The sequence below is a fragment of the Arvicanthis niloticus genome, chromosome 26 (assembly GCF_011762505.2).
Source record: "Arvicanthis niloticus isolate mArvNil1 chromosome 26, mArvNil1.pat.X, whole genome shotgun sequence".
Taxonomy (NCBI): Eukaryota; Metazoa; Chordata; class Mammalia; order Rodentia; family Muridae; genus Arvicanthis; species Arvicanthis niloticus.
The window spans coordinates 16,153,424-16,178,138 of NC_133434.1; the positions used below are offsets into that span (position 1 = coordinate 16,153,424).

Consider the following 24,715-nt stretch of genomic DNA (forward strand, 5'->3'; position numbering starts at 1 on the left):
CTGGGTATTGCACATTCACCTGCAAGCATCTGAGCTTCAGCTGCAAAAATATCCTAAGTGTGGGGTTGATCCCTGTGATGCTCACTTGCCAATCAGAAAGCCCCAGTGCCCCGGGTGGGTTGGGTTAACACAAAGGCAATGTTTGAATGTCTGGACCCATTGTTTAACTAGTCTTCCGACTGAGCTTTTCTGTTGCAGTCCTGAGCTTTGGTGCCTTAAGAACCACCTAGCAGTCACTGAGTTTGCACTGGTGTTTCTCATCACTTTGCATGTGCCCCTGACTATTGACTCGCAAACACGTGTGTCCTGGCAAGACCCCCAGAACCAAAGAATTTACTGTTTTCCTCCCTGGCTCACAGCTTTGAGCTCAAGGCATGTCTTAAAACAGTGCAACTCACTTCAAATGCTTTTTGCTTTTCATTTATTATTGCTTGTCACGCGGTGTTCTTTGAAAGCTTGCTCATATATTATCTGTTCCATTTTTTCCATTCTCCCTTTTTTTGCATGCCGTTCCTCCTGTTTCTTCCCTTCCTCCAATCCTCTGTTCCTGTCTGTAGACACCACGGCGACGACAGAACCAGCAGTTCACGGTTGGTACCACATTACTGTTTATCTACTTTCTCAGCGCTGCTGAGAGGCAAGGCAAGCCTGGGAAAAAGAAATGCAGTCTTCAAGGGAACTCATGCTCCAAATAGACTGATCTCATAAATGCACTGTAATTTTTTAATGCTTGACATTACGCTGAGTCTTGTCATTTCTGTTGTGAGTTCAGTGGCCAATGGTTGCAGTCTGAGATGAGGCTTCCCCTCTGGCGGCAGGCGGGGCAAGGTATCCATCATACGTTCCTCCTTATGTATAGAACTCCACCACACCTTGGAATAACTGAGCCTTTGGCAAGTTTTTAATTAAAATTTTAAAAAGAGTATTTGTCTACAGAGCTAGGATCTGCAGGCCAGAGTACTTCACTTACCTGTTACCTTAGGGAACTTTTAAAGGGAATTCTTTGTCCCTTGATGTTTGAGACAGAGAGTCCAGGAGGAAGATCTCTATTTTGACCCCTGACATGAACTGAGGAAGCCTGCTAGTCTTCTCTACAGAAATCATGACTTCCCTTATATCCCGCTGGGAACTTATCCACCCCACCTCCCCAGCCCTCTGTTCATTGAAGCCTAGGCTTCTATTAGGTGGGAAACAACTCCCCAACAATGTCCATTTGAACAGCATCAAGTATAGTTTTAAGGTAGTCTTTGGTGGTACTTTGCAAGCCAAATAATACAAAGTATAGTAAGTTTTGTTGGTTTTGGTTTTTTTGTTTTGTTTTTACCAAAAGGTGATTAAAACCCAAGTGCATAAACTTGAGACAGGGACATCAAGACACTGCCTCCTTTCCCCCTGTCACCAGTGGACTACAAAATAGGGACAGGTCTTTTAACTTTTGTGGGGTTTTTTGTTTTGTTTTGTTTTTTTATTCAATCATAAAATAGAATCCCGTTTCAGCTGTATACTGTTTTATTACTCAGCTAACATCTAACTTTGACAAGACAATACTTGGAGCAGATATCTTAGTTTAAAGGGGGACTGAATTATAATAACTGAATCCAAGGGAATCTTTGGTAAAGGGTCTGCTTCAATTGCTTTATATACTGTGCAGCGTGAAAAGTTTACCACTTTAATGACAAGAGGTGATCAGCCAGCCCTGTAGTGTCAATTCGATTGCTAGAATAACATCTAGCCCACACTGACTTCCTTAGACAACTTTGTCTGAGAACTTAGAGGTTGGAAATCTGAGTAAAACCTGTTGGGCTGTGCTTGGTCAAGATCAGCAGGGAGCCCTTCTCTCTCTCTGCTCCCTCCCCACCACCACTTGCAAAATAACACAAGCTTAAGTAGGAAACCTAGCTTACTATTACTTCACTGTCCTTTCCTGCCATTGGAACAAAGGGAAATGCCCATGCAGTAAGCTAGAGGGGCCAGGTACACTAGACAGCCATAAGAAATCAATTAGATAGAAAATGTGCCTTTCTAAGGTAGTGTCCATAGAGCTGGCTACATCTCAGGCAGCAACTGCATTAAACTTAGTTGTTGGTGTGGTGGCCCATACTTTTCTCCTAGCACTCAGGAGGCAGAGGCAAGTGGATTTCTGAGTTCAAGGCTAGCATAATCTACAGAGTTGACAGCCAGAGCTATACAGAAGAACCTGGGAGGGGGGGGAAGGGGTACTTTAGTTGTTTGTATATTTTATCTTTAGTTGAGTACCTTATCAATTATCCTCAGAGCTTTTAAGTTGGCTTCAATGTAGCTCAAGAGATTTTGTTTTATTCTTTTTAAAGTATTCTTTAAGTTTTGGTCTTCCTATAATTAACTTCAGGGTCAAGTGCAATCTAAGATTCCCAGATTCTCTGAACTCTTTGAAGAAATAGTGACCATTTATCCCTAAAGCCCCACAGTTCTATGTTTTAGTCCCTCGAGAAAAATCAAGCGCTTGCACTTGTGGGGCTCATCCTTAAGCACCCGGACAGGGTGTGTAAACTAGAGAATTAATCCTCTGCTCTAAAAAACTGAGACATCAACTAAAAGCCGATTCTGAGGCTACTCATTTTAATTACGTCTGTCTCATTAGAAAGAGAGCAAAGGAGAGAGGAGTCTCTGGACACACGGACTGGGATATTCTATAGCAGACTGACGGCAGGACATGGGGTTGACTGTGCCATGAGAAGCAGCCACTGTCTTTCTGTCTGGAAACAACATCAAGCTGGGTATATAGGGTGAGGCCAACCGGTGTGAGATGTTTGTGGGAAAAAGTAGTAAGGCCAGCCTCCTTATGGCATGTATCCCTCATCCCTTCAATGGGACTCCTTAGCAGCAAAGAAGTGGTGGGTAATCCCAGCTGCTTCCTGTATAATGTATTTATAAATGCATTCTTCAGCTTGTCTCTGATCCTCACAGCCTCTTCTCAAAGGGTCACCCACTGTCTGAGCAGCTGACTCTCAAGCCTACAGCCAAAAGCTCTAACGAAAACTAAAATAATGTCTAGAAGTTTACTTGTTGGAAAGGGAAGACATTTCTCGAGTCAGTTGTAAAAGATCACAATGTAGTGGGAGCTACAGAACAAGGGAACAGAGGAACAAGGCCATCATCATACTGTAGCATCGATTTTAGCCTAGGGCTAGAGGCCCAGCTTCTGCAGTACAGCAACCACAGACAGATTCACTTGATGACCTTGAGATGGTCCTTACAGTGACTTGCCGCCCCTCCAAAAAAAAAAAAAAAAAAAAGTTAAGTGGCTTGACAACTCAGCAACTTAAATGACAAGACATCCTAAGTCAGCCAGCTGTGACCATCTTAGTGGTCTCAAAAGTGTTATACTGGATTTTCCAGATGGCTGTATTCTTTGATTTAAAAAAGAAAAAAGAAAAAAGACATTTTCAAGATTTCCCTTTGAAGACTCATTAAAATATTTTATTCAAGCTTGTGTTGCTAGAGTATGTATGAAGTTTATTCTAGTTGTTTATGTATGTTGACTGTTTGTTCTTACCAATAACTGATTGGGATAAGCATGTACCGGAAGGTTGGAAGTGCATGGGCATGATCCAAAACCAAATGGATTTTCTCCAAAAGAAAACCAAGCAACAATTCACCACCATATGTTTTTAAGGAGCTCACTGAGAGTAAAGATAAATGTGAGTGTAAGAAGGAGATGTTTACGCAAGGCTGACACGGGGGTCTCTTTGAATAAGGATCTTGAGCAATGTGGTTTTATGGCTCATCCTTAAGGGCCTGCACAAGGGAAAAAAAAAAAACTGTGCTGTTGTGTGCATGTTGAACAATGCAAAAAAAAAAAAAAAAAAAAAAAAAAAAAAACCACTGCCAAATCCTGATAACTCATGGCCAGAAGCTGCAGGCAGACATGCATGGATGGTTGACGCACGGGTAGTGTCGTCGTCATTATGGTTATTTGGTGTGTGGGTATGTGATGGTTTTTGTCTTTCTGTCTCACTGTGGACGCTTCTCCGTAAATGTCTTGTGCCTTGTTCTTTTCTGTTCTGTGTGTCCCCTCTCCCTTCCCCTCCCCTCCCTCCTACCCCCATGAGGGGTGGGGTGACAGCATGCCCACGGTCTGGAATAGCGCTTGTGCCTCTGTTACACTGCAGACAGCTGGCTTCTGGGTTGGAGGTCTCTCCTCTGTCTGTCTGTCTGTCTATCTATCTATCTATCTATCTACCTACCTACCTACCCACCTCCCTCTTCCCATTCCTCTTCTCCTCACTCTTTTAAATCTGCCTGCCTTTTCTACCTGTTGAGACAGTGGAGGCTGACAATCTCATGGACTTTCTTACCCCAGATGATTTTTTAAAATAGATTTTAGTTCATATCAGAATGGAGAACCCCTCTGAAACATTTTTCATTTTCTGTTTTGGTTTCAAAGTATTTGGCCAGTGCTAGGTAACAAGCCCACACCCGAGACCACTGCCCATCCTTAGGTAACTGTCCCATGAGTCTCCCTTTCCCTGATTTATGACTAGTGTGGACCATGCTAGAAGCACTCTGCCATCTCCTTACCTTACTTGGTATTCAGTTGTGGGGAAGTTCTTAAACCCATTTGAAAGAAGACTAGCCAGCAGTGTACATGGTTACAACCGCTATGTCCACCGTCTGTGTATGTGCCTCTGTGTACATCTCTCTGTATGAGTACGTAACAGTGGCATTCAAAGGCTGTCATTCAGTCAAGGGACTCTGCAGACCTTGTATGCTCTACCCAAGAACAAAGCTAAAGAGGTTTACGAATGGCTGCAGGACCTGAAGATTGCGTTGCAGCCTTGATATGCAGTTTGGAAACTGTTTAACGGCGTGAACCAAATTTCTGCTAATGGGAAGAAGGGAAAAACTCTCCACAAAAGCTGACAAAGCAGGAAGAACAGGATGACTGAGCTTTTAGATTAAAACTACCGGGGGCGTCTGAACTCTTATGGCTGGTGGTGGAAGTATCAGTTTCCACGACATGGCCAAGTGATCAGATGCGTGCTGCGTAGGTAAGAGAGAGACCATCGCCTACTTTGTTTTTCCTAATGGGAATGGTGCTGGGCCACTGTGCCAAGGTTTTGCTTCCTAGGGATTTTATTTCATTGTGATTTTTTGTAATTTTCTGTGAAATACTTACATGATAACCTGATGAATCGAACCCAGGAACCTCCTTAGGTATACCTGATTTTTGCCCTTATCGAAAAAGGCTAGGATTTCTGACTGATTCTGACTCTTGGGGTCTTTTTCTTCTGGTTTAAAATTGCCATGTCAAGAAGAAGAAATTACAGCTCCAGAAGCACACAGTGCTGCACCACACAGCACCTGTAACATCAGAAAAAAACAAACATGAGTCTCTGCAGAAGAGACCGCCATTATGCATAAATTAAATTATCATATCTGCACCTTAGGACTTCCTTAATTGCTCAAAAATGTCCCATATACAACAAAAGTAAACTTTCATTTGTTTAACAGAGTTTAAAGAAATGCATTGCATGCATTTTAATTAGAAGTGACTAGAAAGAGCTTGAATAGATGATAGGAAATTTTGAATAGAAGAACCAAGAAGTAATTTCCCACTTATTATTCAATCACAATGTTTCCTTTTGAGAAATAGTCTCTGCTTCATAAAATGCATCTTTGTCATTTTCTTTGAGAAAATGAGAGGAGTCTAATTTTTAACATGAAAGAAAAATACCTAAGCCAGAGCAATCCTAGGGGTAAATTTTTTTTTCCTCACTGTACCTCAAATGCTATGGCAAGCTCCCCTAATTATATTTATTCAGAAATTATCCAACTATGACAGTGTGCTGTAGATTCATTTAAAAAAAGAAAAAAACAATCGAACTACAAAAACAAATTTAATGCCACTGGCCTAAATGGCTTCTCAGTGTGGAACATAATCTAAGCAGGAGATTCCAGATGATTTGGTATATTTTAAAGTTTATGCCATTAAAAATGACAGTTTCAGCTTTAATGAGGTGTATATCAACTGTCTGTCGCTTCTTAATGGAAAACTTTGCATATCAATGATACTTCATAAACATATTTGTCTTTATTTTTTAAAATTAGCTTTCTAGTGCCCTCCCCAAGGAAACAAGCCTTCAGCAGTAAAGCTGCCTACCTGAAACACCCTTGTTTGATGTGGTTCAGTGGGCACCAGGCACGTATGTAGAACACTCTGATAGTCATCGGGCCACGTAGAAGTGAGGGATTAGCCTTCTGAGAACTGCAAATTTATAATTAACTACAGAGAACTACTTTATGTTACCCATTTATAACAGTTATTCAAATAATTGTATTCATCAGTCTTTATTCCATGGATAAAGCCAATTAGAAATAGAAACACTTTTAGCCAATCAGATTTCAGTACAGAAGGCTAGCATTTCTCCTCAGCTGCCTGTATAATCTACCACATTGCCATGTTCCCTTTGGTTGCCTGGTCCCCTAGCTTGGGAACACCTGTGCACTCTGAAGGCTTTCATTTTGGTTCGGCTTCTGCTCTGGAGCATTTGGTGACCAGGGTTCATGTGGGAACTCTCCTCTCCTAGGAGTGGTGATGGAACAGCCTCCTCACATGCTCAGCCAGCTCTCCATTCCATGTGGCTTCTTTGTCAATCACCTCAGAAGTTTCAAGCTTTAACGACCACTCATACAAACTTGCTTTAGTTCATTTGATATATGTATGTTTATATGGCGACCCATCAGCCATTCCGTATTTCCAGAGCATTTGTTTCGGTTGCCTTAAAGCTCTGGTAAGTAATTCACTAAGGATGACTCTCAAAACATTCATTCAGCAAATATTTACTGAGAATATACTTTGTGCTGAGCTCCAGGGAGGGGAAAGATACAAAAATAAGCAAACTTTGTATCTCTCTTCAAAGACCTTGCAGCTGAATTAGACTCACACCATCTTCAGAATGACAGATAAAGACTATAGGACAGTTACTGTGGAGACTGGAGTTCCCGGGACAATAAGTCAGGAGTGAAGAACAACAGCAAACAAGCAAGGGCCCCGTGACCATCTTAACATTTTGTGTTGTTTAATAACCTTCCTTAAAAGATCAGCTAGGAGGAAGCATGAGGAAGTGTAAGCCATCGCTAGCTGAACCTCCCTCCACTTAGCTTCTCTTCGCCATCAGCGCTGGTGGAGAACCATCCCAGCTGACCAACACTGGGGTTGACTGGAATACAGGCACCTCAAGCCCCACTTGATTTTCTCCTGACCTAACTGCTTTTTCAGCTTTGACGGTTTTTTTTTTTTCCAGAATACCACTGATTTATAAAATTCTTTTTAAAAAAAAAAAAAATGGGTTGTAAATCAGATTTTTCTGATGAAGGCATAACCTTCTATCTGCACTTAGCAGTCGATGGACCATTTTGAAATAATGTGATCCTAAGATTGTGCTAAATTGATAATGAACTGTGTTTGTCAGTATTGGCAAAGGGGCTCAATTTTCAGGGAAATGCAAGATAAAACTTACATACATCAGTATGTAGCATCTAAATACATTCATATGTAAGAGATCTGTATCAGAGTGTCCGCAGCTAACACTGCAGCTTTACTTTTTTCTTTCTGCATGCTGTTTTGAATGAGTGATTCACCCTCATGTTTCATGTGCTTTCAACAGTGGAGGCCGAGGACTCCTTCTGCCTCGATTGTATATCTATAACAAAATTACATAATTAAAGAAATGAACATATGGATTAATATATTCAAGCTCTCCAAAAAAGTGAGAGATAGCAAGAGATTTGGCTCATGTTTTTTTTCTAAAAAAAAACCAACCAAACAAACAAACAAAATCCATCCTCAGTTCTTAAGTGTTTTGTTTATGTCCCTCGAGGAATGAAAAGAAAAACGATTTGTTTTTACTTGTAAGGCCTTACTCAGTTGCCCAATTCCGCAGAAGAACTGGACAGTGAGGATCTCTCAGGTAAGGGCTAGTCACTAGGTAAGGCACTGCAGTGTCCAACCTGCGGGTGATTTGTCCACTGTGACCAAATGACCACTTGGTTTTCTGAGCAAGCAGTGTGGATTCTGAGACTAAGAAAAGAATGAATTTGTGTAGCTAATTCTCCTTCTCCGTCCACTCAACCACCTTTTTTTCCTTTGGTAATAGTGTGTCCTATTTCAGACCAAGGCCTGTGCCATAAGTACAGTAGAGAGCAGGGTGCCAAGGCCACTCTGCTCCATGACTTGAAGTAATGTGTTCCATCCTAGATATCTAATGGCTCAGGACAAATTTGGTTGTATCATAAAGCAGTTGATGTTGGATTATGTGTCACAATCTTAAAGTCATACTGACTGTCTACTTCTGTGGAATAGACTAGAAGGTCATGCTATAGCACTTTGAAGTAGGGGGTGGAGCAGGTTGGGGGTGGGGGTGTTGTCACGCACCCAGATGGAAACTATTTATCCACCTCAGACCTTTTTCACAGTATACTGAGCTCTTGCAAAAGTAGGTTTCATGCTTGATTCCAGGATTTAGGTGTTACTAATAATCCAGAATAAGAAGCATATCCTAAAAAGGCCGGAGGAAAGAGATTTAAAGTGGTCAGGGCTAAACAATAATATGAGCTCCCATGATGTCATGAGACTTCAGTGCCAACTACCTACAGCTTCTGAAGCTCTCTGATTGGTCACTCAGTGAATCAGTGAGCAAGCCCCTTGACATTGCATTGGAGAAACCAAGGCACAGGCATATGGTTGCTTCCTGGAGCCCACAGGAAAGCAGGATTCCATATTAGCTCTTCCCAAAAAGTGTTCACTACAGTTGGTTTGAATGGCTAGTACTTGAGGTGCCATCTTTAACACAGCTAGTACTCCCCCATATCTCAGAACACATGGGATTGATTGCCAGCTGTGTGTCTCTCTCAGACCTCAGGGATGCCCTTCCTTTTCTTCTGTGTCCCATGTGTGAGGGTGGGCTGAGCTGTTGGGATTTCCCAGACTAGAAACTTCCAGGCCGCTACAGGCTGCACTGGTTCCCTGCTGTGCACCTGTCTTACAATAAGCAGCTAGCTAATACTTGCTGAATAAACGGACAAATTCTAAATACTAGTGAATTTCAGTAAATAAATCAATTAGAAAGGAAGGTACCCATTAGCCATGTCATTCACTCGTTTCTTACTTGCAATACATTTAAAGAAGTTGTAAAACTATGCAAAAAAAAAAAAAAAACCATTAACTTTATTTTTATTTTCTTTTAAAACAAGAGTATGTATGTCCTACCTGGCAGTAATACACTGCCAGAAGTAAACAACTGCTTGCCTCCCTGGGTGACAGTAGGCGCTGTGCTGCCACACCCCCTTAAACAGAGCAGCCCTCAGTGACAGTGACCCTGCACAACTGGATCTTCCAAGAATCCTGAGAAAGTTCTCCTGGGTTGACCCTGATCTCTCTTGGCACATTTTCCAGACAAGGATCACTCAGACAGGCAAAAGGAATTTCATCCTCTTTAGGGAGACAGGAATCAGCCAGGTCTCTCTTCTCCAGGCACCATCAGTTAGAAGCCCTGCAGGCCTGGACCCTGCACCGTGTTAGACAGGCCCCCACTGCCATCCTATCAATCACCCGAGTCAGGAGCAATACCAGCAACCATTTGTGTTCATAATAATTTGGTTAAATTAATAATTACACTGCCCCCCATTCCCTTTCGGACCGAGGCAGTCCTGTTGCTGGGGGAGTCATGAGTCATGTAGAACACTGATGAACTGGCAGGCTGGGGCAGGGCTGCCTTTGCATCTGGTTTGATGAACTAATCAAAAACTGATTAGCACCTTTGTTCAAAGGGGATGCTGATTAATCAATTACTATTGATTGTGAGCTTGGCTTCTCTAGGCAGCGAAGAGACATCTAAAGGGAGAAAAAAACAACCAATAAAAATTGAGCAGCTGTCATAGTGTTTAAATTTATTAAAACAAAATACATTATTTTTTATGAAGCTGTCTTGAAATGGGTCACTGAAGGGGAGCATATTGATTGAGAAAGGATGAACTTCTCAAATTTCTGTAGCCTGCAGACTGAATTCAATTATAATACAAGACAAACAGGTTAACACCCGCCTTAAACAGGCCATCGATAAATTAGACTAGGTGTTGCCCATTTAATGCTAAACTGTGATAATGAATAATGTTACCCACTCCCTGCTGTACTGGGTAGAAAGTCCATCCTTTCCACATTAGGGATTAATGTTTCACACTTTCAGATCTTTCCCTGCCCTGCCCCCACCTCCATTCCCCGGTGCCTGCCTCAGTTAATGCCAGTTTCATAGGCAGCATATGGTGTGCCACCCTCAACCAGCAATGCGGGATGCCCGGCTGATCCTCCTTTGTAATCTGCATTTTAAAAAAAGATTCAGTGCCTAGTTCACTGATTTAATTATTGGCCAGCTTGGGGGGGCTTATCTGATTCTTTCTTGAACACTTTTATTTACTTTTTGGGTGTTAATTTTATTGACGGTAGATCCACACTGGTTTTGAATTGTTTTATCAATTACATCTGCTGTTTCTCAGTGACAGCTGGTGGTTATTGCCACCCATGTGGAATAGAATAGCTTTAAGCATATTTATCCTTCTACTTCATTTTAAAACTTTAACAAAAATGTCTCCAACTACCTCCCTCCCTTCGGCAGTGGAGGAGCCTCTGGGAACTGTTCAGTGGAGTGAGGTGTTAAACAGAGTACCAGAGACTAGCCCTCAGCACCGGCAGGACACACCATCCATCTTCAGCTTTGGAAGCAGGGCAACAACAAGGCATTCCAGTGCTGCTTTCTTGTTACCCTCAAAATGAGAAAGCGATCTGGGAAAATCCTCCATGCCCTTGACAAGCCACAGGAACATACTGGGGAGGGGCGGGCTTCTGCCTGACTTCCACAACCCCGACATAGTTGTTGGGAGCAATCCCAGTGATCCAGCTCTTGGTTTCCCAGGTGGATTACAGAGGAAACCTGAGCTTTGCATCCTAGCCCTCATATCCAGGGGTTCTCAGGCAGGGTGCAGTGTATGGACTCCTGCATGCGAGCATCTGCACACAGGTGAGCACATTTGTGCATACATGCACACACACAGACACTCAGTAGCCACTGCATTTGAGATGAACTCTTCAGTTGGTGAGCACCACATGTGTGACTCTGGCTGGAAAACAGGCTGTTTCATTTCCTTGATAGACAGTATGTCGGGAGAAGTAAAGAAAGACTCTACCATTAAGCAGTACCCCTGACCCTCTTTTATATTACCTAATTTTTATTCCACAAAAGCATTTGAGCACCACGTGCTTGGCTCTGGGCTGGCTCCTACTGCACAGTGGTAAATAAGACCCAGTAGGAGTTGGACCAGCCTTGGATCTCACAGGCTTGTCCTACCACCCCATGATAACTTTCCACTGGGGAGCACAGACTGCTTACCCAAGTTGATTGTGACTATGGAAAATAAATACCAAGTAGTTACAGATGAAGAGCTGAGACAGGAGAAGGTGGAGGCCAGTTTAGAAAAGCACCCCAGAGAGCGAGGACAGGAAGGCCTTGATGGATGAGATGAGTTAAGGCAGGGTTGAGCAGGCAGCCGTAGGGCCCCCAGCAATTTACACAGACAGAATTTAAACATGGATCCTCTGGTTCAGGGTTCCCAGCCTCTGAGAGCACCACAGCTTGCTTTACTCTGCAGTCTCTTGAGAATACAATTCCTTCTGGCCCTGTTTCATCCATTTTAGGGAGGGCATCGGGAATGTGCAGGGGAAAGCTGGGCTCTGAGCAGCTTACCAGATACACAGCTATGTGTGCTAACTGACCTGGAAACATTATTTTAATCATAAAATTAGTGCCTTCCCCTTCAGAGACGAGCTATCATGCCCTGCTCTGGTGTTTTCAGTGCAGCTGCCCCATAGACTTCCCCAGATGATGAGATTCCTTTCCCCCTGAGGTGGCCCTAAATGCCATCAGGAACTAATGCTTGAGAAAAGTTAAGACATGGAAGTTTCAGTCTTTAAAATCCAAGTTGCATTCCCTGGTGCATCCATGTGACATCCGTGTTTGAGAGCAGAAACAGAAGGATCTTAAGTTTAGTGAATATCAGATCTCTGAGAGATCTCATGAAGCCTATGGTCAATGACCTTCCCACAACAGAAGTGTGGATTTCCTCCTCGTGCTGTGCTGACTTTTTCCATAATCCAACATGCTACTGTTTTAACCATGGGGAGCAAGGTGGTCATGGCCAAACAGACCAAGCCTTTCCTTTAGACTACAACGTTGCTAGCCACAGTGTGAAGTGTGAGTCCCAGTTCCACAGGTTGGACACTGCTTTGGGGTGATTTCACCACATTCATAATTCCATCCTCCTCACACCCCTAAATGCCGGAGCCCCACCAGAGCATCTACAGAGACAGATTCAAGTGGGAATGCCGGTTACCTCTGTCCTCTTTACCAGGTTCCTATAAGGAAAACCCCAGTGTCGTCCTCGGTGCCTCCCCTTTGCTTAAAACAGAGAAGGCGATCCCACTGTCAGTGTCCTGTTACAAGATGAGTGAGAGGTACAGGGTCCCTCTGAAGATGCTAAACACCTTGGGATTGGCACTGCTTCATGGAGCCATTTCTGCCAATGGTTAAATTAACTAAACCAAGTGGCTGGAGAAGGGAGAGAAATCACCATTTTCAAAGACTGGTCCTGACTTCACTGTGGAGGGTTTAACATTGCAGTCCTCAAATGGTATACCTGAACCATAGAGTGCATCTGATGGCCCGCTGCTTCCCTCATCACCATGGAGACCAGCAAAGCCATCAGCTATAGCACGTGTCAATTCCGTATAAGTGAAATGACAGCTTGGTGACCTTTGTTTCAAAAGAGCCTGGGGTCAGTGATATGAACTGAAAAGGCCCTCCTCGGGACTTCATAGAAGGGAGTGACGCTCAGCAGACACCATGTCCCAACAGCATGCTCTAGCCCCTGACAGCGACCCTGGCAGAATATCACTGGGGTCAGTGTCTTAGAGTAGGCGATTGACCTGCCTGAAGTCACTCAGAATAGGATGAAGTTGAACTTCTGGACCAGATCTGATGGCAAGTGAGCTCCTATCCCGTCCCTTGTGCCTAGGCAATGACAGGCAGGGAGAGCCTGAATCCTGGTCACCAAGACTGCACAGCCACTGTCCATGCACAGTTGTCATTTAAATGAGTATATACTGAGATCCAGGGTACACACTGAGGACGACCTCTCGGGTTTTCTTTGCAATGGCCTCGCACAGCCCCTCTAAGTGTCAGACTAGCCGCATGACATTGCTAGAATCGAATGCCGCTGATGGCTGGTGCTGGCCGCCTGGCATGCTCTATGGGAATCTTCATGATTTTCTTGCCTACGTGGATGCCTTCCCTTCCCTTCTCTGAGAAGATGGAAAGGAAAGGTTATGTTGCATAAAGGCTAGTGTGCTCCAATATATATTAACATCTTAATGGGAACGCTGTGCATGTACTGTATACATTTACTACTCTCTGACAAGAGGGAATTAAATGTCAGAAGGATTTGTAGCATCTATAATTGAATTGGTGCTGAGAAAAGCAAATCTTAAAGAAGAATAACATATTAGGATTAGCAAACAACGTGGCGTTTTGTCAGCGCTTGCCATTCAGTGTGTTCCCCACCAGTAATAAAGCTGTGCTTTTAAAGCTCAGCTTAGCTCGTTAGCCTTAGGTGAGAGCTACCACAGGCGATGAGAACAGGTAGCCTTACCTTTCAGACAGCGCGGGGTGTGTGTGCGTGTGTGCGTGTGCGCGTGTGCGCGTGTGCGCGTGTGCGCGCGTGTGTGTGTGTGTGTGTGTGTGTGTGTGTGTGCGCGCACCCAAGTGGTTCGTTTGAGGTTTGGTTTTGTTTTTCATTTTTGCTTCAGCTTTGGAATATGTACCACCAGCCTCCTCTCCCTCGCCCTCGTCCTTAGCAAGAAGTAGCAAGTGACATCACAGTCACTAAGCCTTTTCTGAGATAGACTAATCCATCCAGCTCTAGGAAGCCAGAGGCAGCATTCCCATCATAAACACCAATTCTAAGAGTTTTTAATTAAACTGACTTGTCCAGAGAGACTTCTGTCCGCTGCACCAAGCGACAAAGCTTTTGCAAAACGTCAGCCTCAGCTCAGGCTCCAGTCATCCCTGGGCAGGAGAGGCCCCTGGGATAGTGGGAGGCCTAGAATTGCCCCACTTTAAATGAGACCCAAGAGAACAGACCAGTGGGTGCTGGAGCAGTATCTAGCCCGCACCAAAGTAGCCCGAGATGTGAAGGTACAGCAGTGTAGTTATGGCCATCATGCCTGACACTGCATAATTACACTCCACCTTCTCCAAAGCAGAGGGCTGGGTATCCTTTAGCTCCTGTACCCTGGGTTTCTGGATGGGTGGCCTGAGGTTGCCATGAGAGCTCTGCTCAGTGAGTCCCTCTGCCAGTCTGTCCTTGCCAGGAGCCTGCCAAGGATATCCTAGCCAATGCCTGGTTACCCACCGATCCCTGATTTGGCAGCACAGCCTGCAAGGCTTACGACAGATCCACGATCGTGGCATTCTCCTGGCAGTTCGTGTGGCACATCTCCTGCCAGGTGGTAAGGTAGCCATAGAAACCTGCCCCTCGCAGATGCCTGATCCACACGGGCAGCAGAGGCTGCGGAGTGCTGTGTGAAGGAAGGGCTCCACTTGAAGTGTTAAAGGAGTGATTGCAAGTAGAGAGAGAGAGATGGAGGGGTGGAGAGGAACTGGAAGTCCAGTCTGGCCTTCAGAGTTAGCTCCATTCGTATTGCCCTTGAGAAGTGGGAGAGATCTGGTTGACAGCGCTGAACTGCTGGAAGCTGAGCAGTTTAGAGCATCCCTGGGATTTCAATGAAAGTATTTTTGTTTGTTTTCATTCTTTTATTGTTATTCTGGGATTTCTAAGCTACTAAAATCAGGGCCACGGTGTTTGAAGCTTTGGCAGAGCATTTCGTTTTGTTTTTGTTTGTTTGTTTTGTTTCATCTTGTTGCCAACTTAACATTCTGCAAGCAACTTAGAAACCTCACCTGGAACCAAGGTGTTTCAGCTTTTTTGCCAGAAGAAAAGCTAACCCACCGTTGTGACCAGCTCATGATGTGTCTGTCACCCTTAGAACTACAGACATAGTGCAGGATGGAACAGGACAGAACAGGCAAACCAGAAGTTGTACCACAACAAGGTGTTGTCTCGCCCAGCATTCAACATCGTCTAGTTTAGACTTATATCCAGCTCACTCATTTATCTGAATTGGTATGTGGAGGTTAACTACACGCAGACCATGGTTACCTGAAACTAGAATGACTGTTTTTGTATATGCATGTACCAAGCATGTATTTGGCATTCCTCCCCAGTACAACAAGGGCACACCTTTATCCCAAAATAGAAACCCGCTAACACTGGTGACTATACACGAGGAAGAATTGTAGCCTCTTAAGAAGCAAGAAAGCAAGACTGTGCAAGCCCAAGAGGCTTCCCTTTGCCTGAAATTAGGCTTTACACTCCCACATTCACTTTTCATCTGAGAAGCTGCAGCAAAGCCAACAGCAAAGGGGACAGGACCCACATGGATGCATGTACTCCCTCGGAGGAGCAAGACCTTCCCCTGATGAGGATCAACTCCCATGGCGTTTCCATCTAGCAATTTCTCAAGACACACCTTGTGTAGTAGTGTCTTAATTCTCACCTCGTGAGCAGGGCAGGAGAGATGGAAGCTGGCAGACTTTACCAGGGAGCCTCCCACAGTCTCCTGTTTTAATCCAACGCCTGTCGGCCAAGTACATCCCTGTGGTATCACATGCCGCTGCTCTCTGTGACCAGCAAGGTGCCGGCTGCAGGTGTGGGTGATGCCCGCCCTGTAGCAGGTGATCAGCGTCACCCCACCACTCTGAGCCGATCCACAGCACCGTCGGAGTCACCTCCCATCCCACAAGAGGAAACAGAAGAGACAATGAGAAACAACTGCTCTCCACAGGGGAAGCCAGACCATGACAGGCACTTAGGAACAGTCACGGCTCTATTACTACCTCCCGTGGCCAGCCAGGGGTGGGAGTGGGGTGGAGGAGAGGTGGGAAGAGGCGGCGAGGAGCTCATAACCAGCAGTGTTCCCTGTAAATTAAACATCAGTTACCCTCTGTGTCCATCTGCTGTAATTGAAGGTAGGAAAAGTGTCTTGATGATTAACTAGCGGTAGTAAACTTTCTGATCAAAGTGAATATAGAGAGATTACACTTATAAATAAGTATCTGAAACGTGTTTGTGTGTCCTTGAGGGTGGGGGAGATAACTCAAACAGGTATTTAGTGTGGACTACGTACAGGGGGACATAGCTAGACTGAGCACATTTGGAGAGCAAAGGTCAAATGGGTAGTTGGGCTCAGGTAAGGAATCCCACAGATGACGGTTTTTACCCTTGTTTTGAGAAGGTTTACAGCCCTTCAGTATTCCTCCCCTTCCCTCACCCCTCCCTAAGGCTCAAACATACCACCACATCTCTCTGGAGATGGAAAAATTGGTCTTTTAATAGTAGACAGGAATTGCCTGCCTCCAGTGCCTGGGGACTGCCTTAAACAGCTTCTAGAAATGTCCATGTACTCTCAGTCCTCTTACGGTGACTCCTCCCCTTGTCCTTGCCTTGTGTCACTGTTTTCCTTCTTCTCCATCACTTTGTCCCAAGTCTAAAACACACAGAGCTTGCTGAAATAAAGTCAAACTTCAATTGGTTTGAAGCAACTGGAGATCACTTGATTTCATTCCCACAAGGGAAACACAGCTGGCAAGGTTGGCTATTACTTGGTCCCCATGAGAACATTTAAGTGTTTGCAGTGGGCGGTGTCTCCACAATGAGGAGAGTGATCTTCCAGCAGGCACCAGGATCCAGTACCACCCTGTGTTGCCTCTCTTAATCACTTGACTGGCTTTAGGGTCACCATGGAAACACTCATGGATGTGTCTGTGATGATGTCTTCAGAAAGGTTTCACTGAAGGGAGAGGCCCAATCCTAAATGTGGGTGGCACCGTTCCAAGACTCCAAACCAATAGAAAGAAAACAGCAAGCCAACTACCAGTGTCGGCCTCTTCCTGCTTCCTGACTGGGGATGCCGTGTGACCAGCCATCCAACTCAGTCCTACCACCTTCCTTCCATGCCATGATGTCTTCAAAATGAGAATCAAAGGAAGCCCTCCCTTATGTTATTTGGGGCCGGTTTTTCGTCCCTGAACAAGGACAGGAATTAATGCACACCCAACACAGTACTGCAATCAACAGGCTGTTTCTTAAAAGTAAAAAACGTTTCCAAGATGACCTTCTGCTCCATGGAAAGGACTTTGAGGACAGTAGAGGCTGTGCTGTCTGCAGTCAGCAGCACTTGGGCTGAGGCAGGACGGAGATTTCCTCGCCACCACATCTCAGGCAGGGCTTATTAGACACGTTGCTGAAGAGGCTTGCACATCACGGAGTAGACTAATTGGCTGCAGCGCTCTGCCTCCAACCCATCTCCATCCTCCAATTAAACTCCCATCATCCTGTTGTCCAGGCGACCTGCTGCTGCCTCTGACTTGGCATTTCTGTTGGGGTTTGAGGTTTGAGTTATTCTGTAATCCTTCCGAAGCTAACTCCATGGAACACTTTAAATACTCCACGTTTTAATTGAAGCTCTTTTAATTAAAGCACTTTCCACGGAAGCCACAGTCACAAGTTATTTCCCCACATCCTTCCGTGTTTAGTCTCCAAGCAGAATTGGAAATATTGATAGAAAGCGTAAGCCCTGCCCTCCCGCTGAAAGCGTTGTATCAGGTTTCGGCTCAGAAGAGTACCATTACCTTTAGCTGTCACGGATCTGTACACTTGATCGATAAACTTCAAATATTATTAGAGGTGGAGGCTTCAGAGATTTGCTCTGTTCTTTGGAGAGAGACAGAGATAAATCTTTCTTAGAAATTGACTTGAATTTGCACTCTCGGTCTTCCTGGTGAAACACATTTCTCTTAGGCATCCAGCAACTACAAGGGGGGCAGATTTATAGGCCATGTGCTTCATGTACTGAAAGATTTAAATGGTAAATCCTTCACATATGACTTCACAAATCATGTAAAGTTAAAAGATTTTTACCGTTTCTGTAGCTGCTGTGCTTAAATTGTAAGGTACAGCCAGTAAATCATTTTAATGGAGGTGTCGTACTTGACTCAATAAAAAAAAAAAAAAAAAAAAAAGACAATGGTTTAGCTTCCACTCCAAAATGTTAATGTATTAATCAACGGGAGAATAATTGTTTTTTACTATGTTATAGATCTCAGGTGCCATTAGGATTTCAGCAAAGGGTGATGTAGCCACATTCCTAAATTAAAATTGTTTACCCTGCCATGCGTCCATTCTGTGCTACCATAGCTCATTCTGGGTTCATTCTGAAGTTGTTCCCCAGCCAAAATGTCAAAGGGAGTGGGGCTTATAAGAGTAAACTAATTACAGTTTCAGGGGTTAAATAACATCAGAACCAACCGTCTGTGGTGAGGGACAAGTATTCCTTTCCACCATATCTTTTTCTTTCTTTTTGTTTGTTTTCTTTTTTTCCTTTCTTTCTTTCTGTTTTTTTTCTTTTCTTTCTTTCTTTCTTTTTTTTTTTTTTTTTTTTTTTGATTTAGGTTTTTAAGATCTTAAATCGAGGCTTTCTCCTTCCTCACACCTTATAAATGTGGTATTGTATGCCTTTAGTCGTCACAAGCCTACCCGTTATATCTGCACAGCCTTGCTTTCCTATGCTTGTTCTTGTAAGGAAGTGAGCTGTGGGGCCTCTGTCTTCCCCCCTGCCCCCAGTTCCTGTGGTAGCCTGAAGGTACCCTCTGTGGTGTCCATTAATAGTTAGGTCACTCTCCTCAATTATTAGGAGCCATAAGCGCCAAGACACGTACACTAAGAATAGGTGCAAACAGCCAGAATCACCCCCCCACCCCCCCACCCCCACAGCCCCCTAGGTTTCCTTCCCATGCAGTAGCACTCCTGTGCTGCCTCTAATGAAATTGCCTTGTGGGGAGAACAGATCAATTCAGTACTGGACAGGTCAGTCTGTTCCCTCTGTACAACTTGATCCATCTGGTTTGTTCTCTCTGACTCCTCCATTAAAAAAAAAAAAGGTGACCTCCTGACCCTGGAGGCAGTGTCCCTGGGGCTCTTGGTGTCTTGTTGTCTGTTCTACATCCCTGTTCCTCTTCTGATTTCAACAGATTCTCGAGCAGGTGAAGAGGGGACCATTGGGGCAGTGGACCACGCAGTGATTGGTGGCGTCGTAGCCGTGGTGGTGTTTGCCATGCTATGCTTGCTCATCATTCTGGGCCGCTATTTTGCCAGACATAAAGGTAAGCAAGGTGCTCTGGCAAGCTGAAGCAACATGTCACCACAGCCCTGGCACTGGGGGGGCTTCACTGTTGTCACTAGTAGGCAGCTTGGTGTAAAGGATGGCGCAGCCTATGTGGTTCCTAGAACAGGAAGAAGGGGGCTTGGGCGGGTGGAGAGACCTTAGCAACTGCTGCTGAGGACTCTGTGGGTGGATTTGGATTTCCTATAAATACAAAGCTGTCTAAGTCTGTGGCTCTCCAGTCTACATTTGGGGATAGAGCTAACCTGGTAGGATAGGGGCTGTTGTGACAAGCAAGGGGCCTGAGCCCTAGAAGACTGTATGCATGGCAGACATAGCCACAGCCTGCTCGCTTCCCAGGAGACAGGAGGACCGGTTTGCTGCCCCTGAAGTCTGAGTAAGCTGGTCCCCAGAGCCAGAATATTTCCTTCTTGATGTGATATGCCCGGGTTTTGTTGGTTTTTTTTTTTTTTTTTTTAATCCTTTGCCTTAAAAGCCACATAAATATGTATTTTTTAAATTATCAGGGCAATTGATTTAAATTGCCATTAATCATCACACTTACCAACTGTGCAGACTGGATGGGCAATCATCTTTGCCAATGCTCTTCCTCTCTGCCTCATGCTGCTCTGGGCCTCTTCTCCCCTCCCGGTAATTTAGTCTTCCTTTTCTTTGTGGGCCCTTGTCTTTCTCAGTTGTTTTTCTCAAGTACTGTGCACTGAGCTTTGGGGCGAAGGGGGAGGGGGGGTGTAGACGCTTGCTTACTGCTTGATTGTTACTTGGGTTTGGGGAAGGTCCCTGGAGCCCAGCACTGGAGGTCCAGAGTGCTTAACAAAAGCCTTTAGGATCCAGAAGTGTCTGTCTGGAGCACAGAACAGTTGGGGAGCCCTGGAGCTGTGTGGCCCAGAACCTCTGCCTTTCAATGCTTAGCTTAGTAAGGCCAGAGAGTGGAGCAGAGTGTACACAGCATCTATGGAGGATCACGGGAAGGGGATACACGTGCAAGCTCTCTCTGCAAGAGAGAACACAGGAGGGAAGCACTTGGCCACCTGCTTATTGTTCAGTTTATCTCTTTAAGAGCTGAGAATTCGGCAAAGTGTCTCAGGCTTTTTTTAAGTATAAGAATCTTTAGAGTCAGAACATAATGGTAAAAGGACTATCAGATTACACCAGGCAATTTGAGTTGTACCTGCCTGCTACTCCAAGGTGAAGTCGTGTCTCTCTCCATGTAAACGCCTGGGATTTGGTGATAGAAATGTCATCAACTTGGTTAATCTTCTGTCTATTGTTATTATAAAGTGGCTGTGACAATTAGCAAATCCATGAATCTGGGTCCAGGCTCCAGTCACATGGTGAGAAAGAATCCCTTGTTCATGAAGACATACCCCGAGCCTCCACTGCAGCCATTAAAATGTCAAATTATGCCCTCCATCTGGTGCCCCTCTCTGAAGTGGTAGGCACAGGGAAAACAACCCTTACACAGGTTCAAGCACAGTCTCCCCTGTGGGTAGCCAGTAGCGATTCATGAAGCCAGGAGACTATGTTTGGAGTAACTGGTTCAAGATGGCAATAGAAGCATCTTCGGGGCCCTAATTCATTCATTGGCTAATTGCTCTTCCTTGCTTCGGTCTTTAACCATGTGCGAACATCTCTTGTCATCGGCCTTTGGTGTTCACTGTTAACGCGGTAGGCAGCAGCTCTCCAGCTTCCTGCGTTTTAGCCCCACTCACGTCTTCTTCTCTGGTCATAATCACTGCTCTAATGTCTCGTTTGCTGAATTACATCGCAGCGGCTCAGCTGGAGTGGTTACCTTTGGAGCCCGGGATTCCCATCTGTCTCACCCACCCTGCTCTCTTCTTCCTATTGTTTTTTCCCCCCTCTGCTGCCTGCACACCACTTCGGCTGATGACGGCCATAAAGCAACTTGCCATGTCTGTACCGCTTCACCCAGAGGCCACCAGAGAGTCACCGTGCTTTACCCCTTCATCTTTCAGGTACTTACTTCACTCATGAAGCCAAAGGAGCCGACGACGCAGCAGACGCAGACACAGCTATAATCAATGCAGAAGGAGGACAGAACAACTCGGAAGAAAAGAAAGAGTACTTCATCTAGAGCACCCTTTTGTCCCAATGAGGTGTCCAACGGGCCTGTTAGATGATAAAGAGACAGTGGTACTGGAACGTGCAAGAGGCTCGTGTGGTCTTTTATAAGTGGGTGGAGAGACGCGAGACGGGGAAGGCTTGGGATTGCAATGTACAAACAAAAACAAAGGATGTTCTTTGAAAGGAAGCTCTGCTGTTTGACACCTCTTTTTAATCTGGTTTTAATTTGGTTTGGGTTTTGGGTTTTTTGTTTTGTTTTGTTTTGTTTTGTTTTGTTTTTCATTTCTGTTTCTTCCTACCAAGTCAGACTTGGGTACTTGGATTTGGTTTCGGTAGATTGCAGAACATTCTGTGCCTTGTTTTCGTTCATTTGTTGTGTTTCCTCCCTTTTGCCCTTTTTATGCATTTATTTTTCCCAAAATCAAATTTGTTTTTCCCCTCCCAAACCTCCCATATTTTGGAATTGACCTGCTGGGATTCCTAAGACTTTCCCCGTTGCCAGTTTCTTTTATTTGTGTTAACGGTGACCGCTTTCTGTTCCAAATTCAGTTTCATAAAAGGAAAACCAGCACAGTTTAGATTTCATAGTTCAGAATTTAGTGTCTCCATGATGCATCCTTCTCTGTTGTCGTAAAGATTTGGGTGAAGAAAAAAAAAAAAAGAAAAAAAAGAAAAAAAAAAACAATGAAAACTCTTTGCTGCTGCCCATGTCTTAAATACTTAGAGCAGTGAAGACTAGAAACGTAGACTGTGACCCAGAAGCTGTCGTCTACTGTGGATCTTCATTACTGTACAGGGTTATCTGCAAGTGAGGTGTGTCGCAATGAGATTGAATCTGTCGTTAATTCTTTATCTGTAGGCGGCTCAGTATAGATTACCCCACGCTGTGCAGAAAGTTTTTGGAGTGGAAAAGTCTCCTCCTTCCTCGTTGCCCTAAACAGACCCGACAGGTTAGGTCTGTCCGTTTTATGTAAGTGGACAAATTTGAGATGCCACAGGAGGGGAAGCAGGGAGGGGGTTCGACAGTTCTGCTCTGGTTATTTCTACTCTCAACAATTCCATCCACCTTTCCCAATTGGCCTTACTGCTCACTAATGTGCAGGAGAGAGCAAGTCCGTGTGCTGTGTGAGTGACTGAAGGGGACAGGTTTTGTTTAGGTTTTGGTTTTGTTTTATTTTGTTTTGTTTTTCCCTTTGTACTTATTAAGGACGGCAGTGGGATGTGTCCTGTATGTACTGTATATTACAGACACCGTCCTGCTGGGACACTTGTCCTGCTGGGATTTCCAGCTCCAATCCCTGCTCTGCTCTCATTCCTTCAGATTTGGCTTGACAAAGGCAGGAGGTACAAAAGAAGGGCCGGTATTGTTCTCGAAAGGTCAGAGCTGAGGTGGAAAAGCAGCATGTAGGGATTTTCAGTTACTTAATCAAAACTCAAAATGTGAGTGTTTCTGTCTTTCGTGCACTAGCCCTGGCCTCTTTCCTCAGCCTTAAGAAACATCTGCCAAAAATTCCTCATCTCGCATGATGGCAGCCATAGCGCATAGCTACTAAAATAAGTTTCCGTGAACATATCTTACACCGGAGCCTGGGGGAAGGTAGAGGAGTGGAGGAACCGTTAGCTTTCTCTAAAGCTAAGCGGGGGTTTGCAGAAGTGCTGAGGGCATCTAGCAGTAGTTCTGAAGGACAGAACCTAAACTCTTACCACACGTGTTGCTAAGCTCCAGACTCCAAAACAGTCCCTCTGGAAAGATGGCATCAGAAAAGATAGATCTATCTATATATATAAATATATAAATATATATTATATAACATTTTCAGTCAGTACTTTTGGATTTTGCAAGGTGCATTTTTACTATTGTTACATTATGTGGAAAACTTACGCTGATTTATTTAAGGGGAAAAAAAGTGTCGACTCTGTTATTTGAAAGCGTATTTCTTTTTCTTGTCTTTATTTTAACTTCTGATAGAACCACTGCAATATGGGGGCCTTTTGGGAACGGCTTGGTGTGTAAAGGAAAATTCATTATGGAGCAGTGTTTTGTTAACCCCTCTCCTGCCCCTAGGCACTTAACCAAGACAAAAAGCCACAAGGAACATCCCTTTTTCAAGAATTTTATAATGTGCATCTATTCCGAGCCCTTAGCACCCATCCTGACCATAGTGACCATATCAAAGGGTGACAACCAGTTAGCATGTCGTTGAAAGGGTTTTTCAGCTGTTCTTTTTAGAAAAAAAAAATATAAAAAAATATTTAAAAAAAACAAAAAAAATGAACAAACACATAAAAAAAACTACCATTGTTCACAGAATTGGCATCTCATTTTCGGGACCGCCCATCTTTCTGTTTTGACAAGTGTATACAGTAGTGCAGTGTTCTGATGTAACTTTATGGCTTACAATGTTGACATGTCTCAGGTTCCTGTGTTTCGATTGGTGTTTTTCCGTCTCAGGTAGATTGCAAAGTGTAGGCCCCACACATTGGAAAAAAATAATAATAATAATAATAAATAATAATAAAACAAAGCAAAAACAGGAAATTATGGACTTTAGTTGTATATTGGTTTATGTATTTTTCTTAAGTATACAGTGCACTGTTTGAAATGTATTGTTGAGTATTACTTTGTACAGGTTGATCACTTTTTTTAGAGTGAAGAAAGAACAAACTTGGGTTTTTTTTGTGTTTTTTTAAAGGAGTATAAAATAATGAAGGATGTATAATTGATGCCAAATAAGCTTGTTCTTTAGTCACGATGACGTCTTGTTTTTCCCTCTAGGCCAGTTCTGTTTCTAAGGTGTACAAGGACCATGTTACAGTGTAAGAAACCCCACATCCGTGTGTTCACATTCACATTTTGTATCGGTTCATGTATACCATTTTTACAAAAAGAAAAAAGGAAAAAAAAGAAGTACTATAAAATATCTGTCTTCTTAATAAAAAAAATTAATGTTACAAGTGATCCTTTAAATCTCTTTCTGGATTCTTAAAACACCCGGCCTCTGGTCCCAGCTTCCTCTCCTAGGACCTTGTGTGGGGGCCCAGAGCACTGCCAGTGTTGGCTGGGAGTGGCTGCGAGCTGGGGTCCCCTCTCTTGTCTGCTCATCCTTGTCCTATTCTCTTCTGCCCTCACAGTAGACAGGAGAGTCCAGTGTTCGGCTGAACAGAATCGCCTCCAGTGGGCGCAATGATTTGTGCAGGTGTGCGGAGCACAGTTGCCGGGATGGCGCCTCCTGCGGCTATGTCTGC

General features: G+C 44.2%; 1 protein-coding gene across 12 annotated transcripts in view; it reads left to right on the top strand.

Annotated features, from left to right (window-relative positions):
- Positions 1-24,428, top strand: part of Cadm1 (cell adhesion molecule 1) — a 322,515-nt gene extending 298,087 nt beyond the window's left edge. For 4 of the 12 annotated variants that reach the window (XM_076925035.1, XM_076925039.1, XM_076925037.1 and 1 more), the window contains 4 exons: positions 558-590; positions 7,899-7,952; positions 19,236-19,367; positions 21,361-24,428. In XM_076925035.1, the coding sequence (XP_076781150.1) occupies positions 558-590; positions 7,899-7,952; positions 19,236-19,367; positions 21,361-21,479 (338 nt within the window). In that variant the 3' untranslated portion in view covers positions 21,480-24,428. The remainder of the gene's footprint in view (positions 1-557; positions 591-7,898; positions 7,953-19,235; positions 19,368-21,360) is intronic. The other 8 variants (XM_076925046.1, XM_076925040.1, XM_076925041.1 and 5 more) reach the window with 2 other exon arrangements.
- The last annotated feature ends 287 nt before the right edge of the window (positions 24,429-24,715 follow it).